General features: G+C 42.0%; 1 protein-coding gene across 3 annotated transcripts in view; it reads right to left on the reverse strand.

The window, feature by feature from the left end:
• The window catches only part of LOC147432343 (protein BTR1-like), a 33,582-nt gene extending 23,872 nt beyond the window's left edge, over window positions 1-9,710 (reverse strand). The window contains exons 1-5 of one of the 3 annotated variants that reach the window (XM_086492325.1): window positions 9,590-9,710; window positions 9,484-9,512; window positions 9,181-9,286; window positions 8,591-8,832; window positions 8,222-8,316 (exon numbers count right to left, since the gene is read on the reverse strand). In XM_086492325.1, coding sequence (XP_086348451.1) covers window positions 8,222-8,316; window positions 8,591-8,832; window positions 9,181-9,256 — 413 coding nt within the window. In that variant the 5' untranslated portion in view covers window positions 9,257-9,286; window positions 9,484-9,512; window positions 9,590-9,710. Of the gene's footprint in view, window positions 1-8,221; window positions 8,317-8,590; window positions 8,833-9,180; window positions 9,341-9,483 lie in introns of all 3 variants that reach the window. The other 2 variants (XM_086492326.1, XM_086492324.1) reach the window with 2 other exon arrangements.
• Between the last annotated feature and the right edge of the window lie 3,365 nt (window positions 9,711-13,075).

Genomic DNA, 13,075 nt, shown 5'->3' on the forward strand with positions numbered 1-13,075 from the left:
GATAGGTATAAGGCACACGAATTGTTACAGCCTTTACCCATACCCACCCGCCTCTGGGAACATATTGAAATGGATTTCATTTTTTATCTCCCGAGAACACAGAATGATCACGATGATTTTCCAATTACATGGCACGTCTGAGACGATTGTCTCAGACAGAGACCCCAGATTTATGAGTTTGTTTGGAAGGCAATTTGGGAGAACATTGGCACGCGGTTGCAGTTCTCGTGATCGTTCCACTTGCAGACTGACGGGCAATCTGAGATTGCCAATTTAGTGGTTTTAGATTTATTGAAGTCTTGTATCTCGGATCAGAAGACTCAATGGGAAAAGAACTTACCTTTGGTGGAATTTGCCTACAATAACAAGATACACTCTTCCATGGGGAAGACGCCATTTGAGATTGTTGAAAGTGTTGCGAAGGTTCCATCCTTCCTGAGCATGAAAGATTAGATATTTGAAGCGGATGAATATTCGCGAGATTTGGATACGGCTTTTGCCAAGGTTCGTGAGACTTTGCAGAAGTCTAAAGAACGACAGAAAAAGGCAGCAGATGGCCATCGTCGCGACTTGAAACTGAAGGAGGATGATTGGGTGCTCTTACGCTTTGAGAAGGCACGCCTAAGAAAGAAAAAGGGAAAGGAGAGGCTTTTTTCCAAAGCTTAGTATGCAATACTACAGACCTTTCCAGATTACTGAAAAGATAAATGATGTCTCCTTCCGATTGAAACTGCCAGATACTTGGAGGACTCACAATGCATTGCATGTGAGTCTCTTGAAACCTGTTAAGGGTGATGTGCCTGATGATGGGGAGCCTAATGAGCAACCCGCAGTGGAAGAAAACGAGGAGACCCTTGTTCCTGAACAGATTTTGGCACATACGGATACGAAGAAAGGTAAAGTCCGAAGGCGGTTCTTGGTTAAGTTCAAGAACTTTCCTGCATTTGATGCGAAGTGGATGGAGGAGGAGGACCTAGCAGATACTCCTCGGATTGTGAAACTTTACCTCGATGTTTTGGTTTAGCATAGTCTACTCCAAACGGAACCCAGAAATTCAGCTTGGCCGGAGATCTGGTGCAATAGGATGCATAAGAGGGGAGTTACTCCGCTCCTTTGTCAACAGATGCCTTGATTTTGATACTAAAATCACTGATGTCTCTTTGAGCTTCAGGGATACTGAGAGCTGACAGTATTCTGTTGGATGACTTTATGAAATGGAATCCCTGATAATGATACTGATTTGTTCTTGACTTCTTTTGAGTGCAGGAACTGATAGACGAAATGACTGCAGCATTTTGGTCTGATTGATCTCGAATAGATATGGTTGCAATAGGGGTTAGTCAATCGGACATCGATGAGGTCCCGATTGGACCTAGATGTGATTGCTAGCTACATTGCCGATAAATCATGGTCTAAGATCCGAATGAATGTTGAATGTCATGTGATGTCCTGTGATGTCGTGTGATGTGACTGTCGATTTTGTACATGTGCTAGATGTGTGTTCCTAGTACGTAGGTACTAACAGTCAGTGTCTGCTAAGACGGTTTATGGCTTTTGTCGGTTTTGCAGGCGTAATCGCGGTCGATTACAATGCTTTCAAGAGGGAGGTATGTCACAAAGTGATGACGTGGCGGACAACAGAAACCCTAATTTCTGCCAGAAACCCTAAAATTCCTGCAAACCCTAATTTTTGCCAAAAACCCTATTTCCGAAAATCGCGGAGGTGAAAAAAAAATAAAAATTGAGCGACGCAAATCTCTGCTTTTTTGCTATGATTTGGGAGAAAGAGAGAAAAAGAGAACTTGCTTTTTACTGGCTCTCATTGAGAGAGAGAGAGAGAGAGAGAGAATCTGCTTTTGCTTTCAGGCTTTTGGGGCTCTGCTTTTGGGCATCCCTTGTAACCTTTAAATAAGTGGTGAGGGTCTCACTTCTTAGAGCATCTGGACGCAGAGTCTGAGAGTGAAACCCTAACCGCTCTCTTGTACTTTGAAAATTGATTAATGCAAAAAGAAATACCGAAAGGGGCGCCAATCTTTGGGGCCAATATCTCTAGGCACGGAACTCCGCCGGGCCAATGCAAATCTATTGTGATCTATGAATTGTTTGAAGTTGTTATTTGGTGCTGTCGCGATTGATTCTTGACTTGGAGTGTCCAAGTCTGTTACACCCTACCTACATTCCAACAAGGGTAAATGAAAAGTCACTTATTAAAAAATGACCTATAAGAGGTGGTTCACGTGGTAAAATGCCTACATGATGAAATGTTTTCCTATGCAAGAGAGGGTATGCAACTATGACCGGCCTGGACATGCACGTCTTGCTAAAGGCTCAGAAAGGTGCCAGGCTCAGTCCTAAGCTACTGGATCACCCTAAACTATGGCAGAACATGTCCACGTGGCGGAAGTGAATTGCGCACGTGACACTTTGGAACCTCCGAAAAATCATCGCATTGATCCCATACCAGGTAGCTCTCCTCCTTACCAATCGCCTTACAAAGTAAATCTTGCTCAACAAGAGGAAATTTTGAAGCAAGTCAACACGATTCTGGAAAAAGGTCTAGTACGACCAAGTACTTTGCCCTACTGCTCTCCAATTTTACTGGTGTAGAAGAAAGATGGCGTGTTTCGAATGTGCATTGACTACCGATCTCTAAACAAGATCATCATCAAGAATCAATTCCCGATTCCTCCGATTGATGATATTCTCGATAAGTTGCAAGGTGCAAGTATCTTTAGTCGTATGGACTCTATGAATTTTTGATAATGCCTTTTGGCTTGACTAATGCTCCTACCACATTCAATCAAATGATTGAACCAATTTTCAGCCTACACCAAGCTTTTACACGAGTCTTCTTTTATGACGTACTCATCATTTCAAGACAAAAGAGGAACGTCGGAAGCATTTGGATATAGTGTTTAAGGAATTGCGAAAGCATGAGTTGCATGTAAATTCAAAGAAAAGTGAGTTCTTTCTCACAAAAATACACTATCTCGACCATATAGTCTCTCGCAATTAAGTGAGTATGGATCCAACAAAAATCCAAGTGGTACAAGACTAGCCGACTCCCACTAGGGTACCTAATGTACATAGCTTTTTGGGACTGGGTCCCTATTATTGGCAAAGATTCATCAAAGGCTTTGCTCATGTAGCAAGACCACTTTATGACCTAACAAGGAAGAAGATTCCCTTCAGGATCAAGACAACAAGGTGCCTTTGACAGGCTCAAGTATTTATTAAGCCATGGTCCTATTTTGATAGTGCCAAACTCACGAAAACCATTCAAGGTTCACTGCAATGCTTCACATGATTGCATTGGTGCAGTGCTTAACCAAGAAACCCCTGCAATCGCTTATGAAAGTAGATGGCTTAAGGATGCAGAATTTCATGCCTCAATCTATTTTCTTAATTTTTTACTGATTTCTATTTGATGAAATTAGGATATTTAAATGTGGACACTTCAATTGTTAAAGTTAGAAACAGTAGATCTATTGGAATTGATAAAAACCATCATGAATGGACAACTCTGATGTGTCATATGATGGGTGACATTAAACATCTGAAAGCAGTTGTTCCGTCAGTTCGGTGGGAGAGACTAGGAAACGAGTAGTCTTGATGCGTCATGGGATGGGTGACGGGAGCATCGAATAGGAAATATTTCATTGGTCTGGAGGAAATCCGAACTGGGTAAAAAATCACGCGTAAAGACAGGCACAGATGGTAAACTTTAGCTTTCACCCGATCTTTGAGCTGTTAAACTTTACTTGAACTTTACGACGCAAAGGAACTTCACAAAGAAACCTGTGACAAGAACTCAACACTTTAAACAAACCACGGCTTGGCAGCTAGAGTGCTCCTAAGCAGACAGCAACACACTGTTGGCCCCAAAGACTAGCTCCCCTCCCCTTTCGGTATTTCTTTATTCTTATTACACTTGAGAAAACAAGCTGTCCCACTTTTATCGCGCTGAAATACCCCTACTCTAACCCAATTTTGGCAGCATAACCACAGTAGAAATCCCACGAACAAAGACCCAAGTAAGCAGTGACTTTCCACGCACTTTACAAAACCTGGCGAGAAATTACAGAACACTGAATTCTCTGTTTTTGGCCCCCAATTTGCACCAGAACACTTGTTAGGTGATTTCCCTAGCTTCCCCGAAGCTCTTGGGACCTGTAGGCATCAAAATTGGCCAAAACCCTAAACCTGCAAAAAATTACAGCAAACTGTAATTCACTGTTTTACACTCCGATTCGCATGCCAATCACTTTTGTGGGTAGCCCTGGAGCTCCCGCTCCTGTAAGGTCACTTGCCCTTTGAATTAGACGAAATTCCTCGCGGGAAATCTCTCTAAATTTTCCTGTACAAGCACCCAAGGCTTTCCCGAAGCTCCCCTGGCATTACCTAGCAGTTTAGGTGTGAAACCCTAAACCTGCAGAAAAGCACAGCAGGCTGTGATTCCCTGTTTTGCATCATTTTGAGCGGACCAAACATGTCTACGCGTGTCTTGGAGGCTCCCGCACGCAATAGGACAGTTCCCCTTTGAATTGGACGAGTTTTCACGCGAGAAAACCCTCAGTTTTCGCAATTCTTTGCAATGGAACTACGCATATTTGTGGGGGATTAGCAATTGGCTAATCCGGTTCCCGTACAAGGCTCTTGCCTTGGCAAACGCGCATAAAACCCCTAGAACTCTACATGATAATCTGAGAAGCCCAACAAGAGGGGCATTACCATATGTGCAAAGGAGAGAGAGAGATGCACAAGAGCAAATCATCGCGCTACATGAGTCAAGGGAGAAGGCAAGCTTTCCCTTAAAGCTATGAGCACCTGCACCCACTACTCACTCACATACACACACACACACACACACACACTGTGTAGCACTTATGATAAAAAATCAGTCCCAGCCTCAATTTTGGGCGCCCACTCTTGGAATGAGATATTTTGAACTGAGTGTTGACCTGCAGGTTGCTCTCCTACTGCCATGTGTCTAGTTTGCTCCTTTCTATTTAATTCCTAGTACCCACCAACTTAAAAAGTCTTGCCTAGGGGCCTAAATGACTTTAACTGAGCCTAGCCACTTCTTTACTAGTCAAATTCCAGTGCCGATCGGCCCAACCATCTCGTGGCTGCCAAGCCTTCACTCTTGCAGTGAAAACTCTCGGCCAACAACCGTTTCACACTGGCCATGCAATGTCCGAGCATTTGTGATTTTAACAAGAGGGTCCCAAAAATTAAATAAAAAACAAGGAAAAGAAACCAGCAAATATATATAGTGGTTGTCACAGTCTCGTGACACACAAGAATAAAGATGGGTTTTGGGAAGCTTTTGATAAAAAACAAGATGTTTTTAAGTGCTTTCCAAAAAAGCAGATGTTTTCCCATGAGGAAATCTATGTCTGCATTGCATCTGTGCATGAGGCTGCATCCAAGGACGCTTGGGGAGTGTTGTGTAGCATCAATTTTCAGCTCACAAAGTTTCTGTTTAAGTTTAAACACGTTCGCAATTTTTTAATAAGTGATTGGCTGCCCACTTAATAAGTGGACAGCCACTTAATAAAATTAAAGAGAGAGAGAGAGAGAGAGAGAGAGAGAGAGAGAGAGAGAGAGAGAGAGACCCGATGGGGTCCCAACCGACCCTCTCAAGGGCCCCCCACACAATTGCCGACGTGGTATTTGCTTTGATTACAGGCAATGGCTCGTTGGATTCCTCTTAACCTAAAACTACAGGCACGTCATGCCAGATGCCCACCATAGTGTGACAACATCTGTCAAATCACTTGTACAAACCATTTATGCAAGAGGGTTCCAAATCTGGAAAACCTAATCTAATGGACTCGTCCCGACGTGCAGATCCTCAAACACTCATAAAATTGCCGATACTAATCCTCCTAGGATTCTAGACACTCCTATCTAGTAATAGGTACAGAATTTGCTCTGGAAGTTGATGAAGCATGTCCACAAGGCACAAAAGGCGTTGTGCACGTGACAGAGTGCCCTCCTTATATATTTAAAGGCCCTTGGCCTTGAAAAGCATCAACAATTGAAAAGCAACCTTCCCCAAATGCAACTAGGCCAAAATCTAGTGTTGCAGCCTGCCTTTTAGTTCCGCAAAATACAAGCTATCCATATAACGCTGCCACGTCACCATTTGTTTCTGCAAAATGCGGGGAGGTCTTCATAGCCTGGCTATGTCATCAATTTACACAAACCTGGGGTCTTTATCTTCCTTCACAATTTTAGGCCCCATGACCATAGAAGATTGAGAGTCTTAACCCCCCCTTGATCTTCAGTTAATGCCATGTCATCAACTTGTGATATCTAGTATATGGTATGACCAATTCATGTACCGTACATTCCGCATGGTATGAACAATCTGTACATTGTACATATCCCACTTGCTCTTGGTGATGCCACCTAAAGCAGTCCCTATCACATGGCAATGACCACACAAGAAGCGTAAAGGGATAAATGGAGAACAACCCGAAAGCTACCTGGACATAACCTTCTAGGTGCATTGATCCCAGTTGTACCTAGGATCCAGGATCCAGCCCATAGCCAGCCTAGTAGCTAGGGCACATACATGGAAAAACAAGCCAAGGAAAAAAATGTCTAATTCACTTATAGTCGGGCAAAGCCACAAAACAGCCCTCACTCCTCACACATGCTTCTCGATACAGAAATCTAAGAAAGAGGCTTCGTGAAGATGTCAATAGCATTATCCATTTAGGACAGTACACCAGCTGAACTCTACTTGTTTGAATAGATAATAGTGGTCTGCCTGCGAAAATCCCATCTCCAATATTGCAAATAGCACTAAGCAGCACCATACTCCACTTTTGTGGAAGATAAGGCAATTGTGGGCTGCTTCATCTACTTCATAAAACAAAGAGTGACAACAAAACATCTAGAGTCTAGACAAAAATCTAGTACCTATTTCACCGCCCCAATCTGAATCACTCCATACTCAAAAGAGTGACCTTGGAGTCTATACCTCCATAAGCATACCAAATGCCTACAGACTTCAATGACCGAAGAAACAGCAAGATTTGAAAAGCTTGCCACTAATGTGACGTTGTGGGCATTTGCATGAGTGAGCTAAGAAGTCCCACCAAAAACTGAGGTTGAAAAGCATGTTCAGCAACCTTAGTTTGTTACATGCTCTAAAAAATATTTCATTCGTTCCATCTGCTTTTCCAATACAAAGAGTAGCAGAAACATAGTAAAACAGCTCCAATCTCTGCTCCTTACAAGAAGCGATAAAAAAGTCTCTATTTTCCATGCCTGAAATGGCAGTGTCAATGATGTATGTTCTGTAAACTGCTATGTTAATCTTTCTGTAAATGTTGTTAAGGCCTGGCCATGTGTCCCATGCGTCCAAAAATAATATCAGGCGGTTTCAAACATTGTTAACTCACAAGCCTAAAATGATGATTTCAAATTGTGAACATTTGTTCCTGAAGGCTATTACTTTGCTTTAAACCTAGTGCTAACAGTTGTACTCATCAATGCTCATTTTAGTGTTGAATGGTATGACATTTTAATATCAAATATGGAAATGTTAATGAATTGCTAGGATCACGTCTGGTTCAACTCAAGGTCATCATAGTTTTCCACATCTAACATTTATTGTCATCTGAAAAACTATCCTCGTCACAATTCAAGACACATTATGAAGGGCAAATTCTTGTAAGCTTTTCAACCTTCCCCGCAAGTATCCTCCTCCTGGTAAGATAGATATTTCGAGAACGAGGGTACGTGACCTTACCAGGACCAATAACCTTGGTTTGTTTTGTCTTCAGCTTTTAGGCCACTACAATTTTGTAACACTACATGAGGCTCCCCTCAATCAAAATCAAGGCAAAAAAGTTATGTGCGATGGTTTGCATCTGAGAAAAGCTGTATTGAATTCTCCATCAGGCCGGTAGAAGAACCCAATAAAATTCATCAGATGGAATGAGCAATTGTACCCCACCCTTATTATCCAACCCCCACGCATTAGACTCCTAAATTACTGAAACCACAACACCGACACATAGTGATTCAACTTGACAAAACAACCACCTACTCACATAAACAAAACAAAAATGCTAATTCAGCTCATTTCCCACAACAAATAGGCGCCATAAGACATTCCCTGTCTCACGCTGATAAACAGCTGTTTCGAAGCATAAAAACCTGTAACACTCTTCAAAGAAGCAAACAAATTTCACATCAATACCTGATTGTTGCTCCCCCCTTGCCAATGATGGCTCCACAAAATACGTGAGGAAAGACCAATTTGATTTGATTGGCCTTCGATTCAAGATCCTCGGCCTGAATAAATATTGTCTCTTTAAGTAATGCTGAAGAAAAGTTTGCAGACAGACAGCTCATGCATGCAGCCAGAATACTGTTAAGTTTGCTGATGTTTTTAAAAGTGAGGTTAACTAAAGCTAAAAATCTTTGCAGCAAAAGGAAACATATTAATCTCAGCAATAATAACAACAATAATGATGATGATATAGACAATCAACTACACCTGCAGGCCTTAGATAGACTAAGTATAAATGCCACACAAAGTTAAACATATCCCTATCAAAGGCATCACCTCGCCATGAATCTTGGATAGAATGAGCTTGAAAGCTGCCATTATTTGGTCCATGGTGCCACTCAAAAGTACCACACGGTCAGTCGTTCCAGGAAAATACTCATGATTTCTGGATAGTTGAATTTTTGCACCAGACTGAGCCTGAAGTTCGCATATTGTGGCACCACCCTTGCCAATTACTGATCCTGCTGTTGCGTTCGAGATCAAAAACCTCAAAACGGATATAGAACTGTTGCCATTTTCTGAAAAGGTCCACAAAGCCTGAGTTCAATTTACATGAATAATTTAAGCCCATACGCTCAATCATTGGCACGCTTTAGCTTTTCATGAAACCATTTGATACGTTTGAACAGTCATTCACAAGAAATACATGCCCCATAGCTTTTCATCCAGTAGTATCTCAAACTGGAGGAGTACAGATTCTTTGGGTAGCATGTTTCATAATGTAGGTGTACAAAGGTAAATCATATGTCAGACACATCATTTGGGAAAAAGGCCATAGAAAACACACCAAAAAAACTGCATGCATTAGCATCAAAATTTCCTATCAGAGTTTTGAGATCGATTATGACACTAAGTTAGAGGCATACCTACGATACGATCAGATGGCATCTGGCCCATCGGGGAAGGCTTCAGAGCGTCACTTGTGCTTGGAGAGGAATCCATTAGTAAATGTCACGAAATGAGGTGCAGGATCTGTGCCAGTTTACAAATGCTAATTGTGTGAGATGGGCAATGAAGCATTTGCCCCTGGCATTAACACAAATAGCATTCAGCGCAGATGTCCAAGAAGCCAAGAGCAATCAAACTGTTATTCCTTGGTGATGAACTAGCCCAATGCAAGAAAGATGAAAACAAAAGCATTTCGTTGCAAGATCAGCAGTAAAACTCACCGGGAGAGTGATGGGCGATCACATTATGGCTGCGCGCATCCAAGAAGAGAAGAATCAGAGGTTTGTAATGTGAGATCAACCCGAACTCGCAGAACCAGCGTCGTACCTCGCTCCAGAATCGCAAAGATGAGCTCCAGTCTCGACTTTCTTGAGCAGTACTTCTCTCCTCAACTCGGACCGAAATTTTAACAAGTTGACAATTTTTTAAAAACAATTTGCTTTTTTTAGGTGATTTTTGAAAGTCAATGTGGAAACCTTTCCTCCTCCTCTTCCTCGCATTTTAAGCAATAGGGCCTTGTCACACATGGCAAACTTCAAGGAGCCATGGACCTTTGAAATCCTTTAAAGTCTACACCCACTTCAATTAACTCATCCACGCATGCAACGACATCTCTTTCTTCGACCACAAACACTTCTCGAAGTGCTAAGTTATCTTTTGGTATGGAACCATGATAAGCTTGTCTTTGCAAGAAGATGCCCTTTGTAACCATCATCTATCACGATAAAGGAGTAGCTGGACCGGTTCACGAAGGAAGGAGAGAGAGAGAGAGAGAAGGAAAAAAAGTGCATAATTGAAAGTAAATTATGCATAGCTAAAAGTAGCCATGGCTAAAATGGACATACTCTGTAAGAACACCTACAAGCTTAGTACATGTCGTTAACAAAGGCATACACTTTAGTGACATTTAACTACCCTTTTACTCTTCATTTATCGTCTACACTTTCAACACCTTGTTCACTGTGTGTGGAGACAAAGAACACTATGTTACCACCTTCTTGTCACCTAACAAAAGCTTTACTTACTTTATAAGTCTTGTGTGCTATTACAAAACTCCACTTTTGATTTGCATATAGATTTTGAGCTATCGACTCATAGTGGGGTCTAGCAACATGTGTGTGTGTGTGTGTGTGTGCGCGCGCGCGCACACGCACTACGATCTTCTTCACATGGGTTAGATTTTGGTCTCTACGATCTTTGTGGCGCCAACACAATTTTTGCATGTTCCATCAATCTAATGCGGATCCCTTTCCTTCATTCAAGATCTCGCTTAGGCAATCCTTAAATTTTGCCCTTGATGTTGGGGACATATTCCTAGATATTCTACAGCTCTCCTATGTTTGCTTTTAGAGCGTTCACATTACGAACACTTATGTGTTCTTCCCTTTGTATCTGATCTTTTTCTCGGTTTGAGGTTTCCCACTTGTAAATTAATAAAAAAGATTGACAAAAAAATTGTGTGTGTGTGTGAGTGTCTATGTGCGTGGAAAATGAAAGTAAACCAAACAACATATCCGGATTTGAACAAGCATAGGGGGCAATTAATCATCCTTTATTAGAAAAATGGGTTCTTGTACAACGTACAACAATGGGTGTATGTGAGCATTAGTTAAACAATTTGCACGCCCAAAGCATAAGGCAAGCTTTGTGTATGAAACTTGTATTCATCATGAAAAGAAAATACACGGATTGTAGGTATCTTTTACAAAAAAACACTTGTTTTCAATGTTCCCACCAAGTGCTAAGCATATATAAATTAATCTACAACACATTACCTAAGGAGGGAGCTCCATGGAGTAACGTGAGAAGAGTATGGACCGATGGATAATCTTTTAATATCCAAGTCTCCTCATCTACCATAGCAACTCTTAAGTAGAAGTGTTGTTACCACATACATGTGGTAGTGATGTGTGTGAACACACTAGGACCGTCGAGGCATTTTTTCCCTCTTTAAGAGGTTTTTTCCCCCGTGCATTGTATATACGCCCATCACTCTAGGGCTATCTATCTTTCCATTGCACACTAAGTAACACACTCTCTATGTGTGCCTTGAGCTTCCTTCATCTTCTCCAAGCTGTGTGCGTTTCTCTGCAACCCTAATTCCATCAATTGGTATCAGAGCAGGTTACGTCCTCCCGAGCTTAATCGCCAGTTGCTCTAGCACACGCCTGCTCACTTTCTCTGATTACAATGAGGTTTGGCAAGCGTTCGCAGGTCGACAAATATTTTGGGAAAGCTCGAAGAGCTTAGTCTGCTAAGATTTTTGATTCGGGCTCATTTCGGCCTCCGTTTCCACTACAGGTAGGTCTGCACATGCAATTTTGTCATTTTGTGCAGAATTTCTGTATCAATGCCGTTTTTTGCATAACAGGTGCCTTACAGTCTTCTACGGTTTGTGCTATATAGATGTGTTGTTCCCACTCTGTTTCTCCTATTTTCGAGCAGTTTTCACATCAGGTACAGCGTTTACCATGGCTGACAACAACACAGATGTGTTCAAGATGTTTGCTACTAAGGACAGGTTGGATGGTGACAATTACCCTATGTGGGCTTATATGATGCAACTCGTCTTGTGTCAAAGGGCGTTTGGAATATTGTGCAAGGCATTGATGTACGTCCTGCTTCTGAGGATGTAGGCGATGTTGAGGATGTTGCAGGTCTCGCTGCAAGGATTGTTGCTATTAGAGTTGTTTTGCCTACGGTAGAACAAGCTCGTTGGGATGTAAAGGATGCGCAGGCTCATGCATTGATTGCGTTGTCTGTGAAGCGCACCATTGTTTCTCACATTCGTTCAACAAAATCTGCAAAACAGAATTGGGATATTTTGGCTGGTCTTTATGCAAGTCGCAATGAGGCTAAAATTGCTTTGCTGCGTAAAGAGTTGGAGTCGAAGATTATGCATGAGGAAGATGATATGGACACTTTCCTTGCTAGTGTCAAGGATATCAATGAGCAACTTATTTATGCAGGTGAAGTCACTTCAGACAGTTCCCTTGTGCAGACTGTTCTTGATGCCTTACCAGATTCTTACCAGACTTTTGCTAGTACTTGGAGACTTATGACCCAAGGAAATCTAGAAGTTGTCAAGTTTGAGGCATTATGCACATTGCTATTGCAAGAGTCACTTTCCAGAAAAAAGAGGACTAGATAGCGTGCAGTTGAACAGGCTTTTATTGCTTCTCAAAGAAAGGGTGGTATAACAGCAATGCACCACTTCTTATGGTTCTGCTGCGAGTGGCAAAACTTCTGTTCCCAATGCTTCTGCTGGAAGCACTTCGTCTGGCAATTCTGGTGATAAGGACAAAAAGAAGATGCGTTGCCATTATTGTAAATCTAATGATCACTTGATAAAGCAGTGTCCTAAGTTGAAGGCCAAAGAGGCTAAGAAGAAAGAGGGTGGTTCCACTGCAAATGCTGGTTCCACTACAAATGCAGCCATTGTTGAGTCTTCTGTGAAAGGAGACTGTGTTGCTAATGTTGATGCAGAATGGGCTTTTAGTGCAGAGTGCACTTACAATCCTATTGTCCATGATGCATGCTTGTCAGTTGCTGCAGATTCACATGTGTGGTATTTCGACAGTGGTGCTAGAAATCACATTACCTTACATCGTGAATTGTTCACCTCTCTCGAGTCTGTCCCTAATGGGAACTCAGTCACTTGTGCCAACAATGCCTCTTATCTGGTTCAAGGAGTTGGAAAGATTGTGCTTACTGCTGCAAATGGCAGTTCCTTCACACTTGTTGATGCACTTTATGTACTTGGGATCAAGAAGAATCTCTTGTCTGTATCCGCACTTGCTAGACTTGGACTGG

The sequence above is a fragment of the Adiantum capillus-veneris genome, chromosome 20 (genome assembly GCF_014529385.1).
Source record: "Adiantum capillus-veneris isolate H3 chromosome 20, ASM1452938v2, whole genome shotgun sequence".
NCBI classification, from domain to species: domain Eukaryota; kingdom Viridiplantae; phylum Streptophyta; class Polypodiopsida; order Polypodiales; family Pteridaceae; genus Adiantum; species Adiantum capillus-veneris.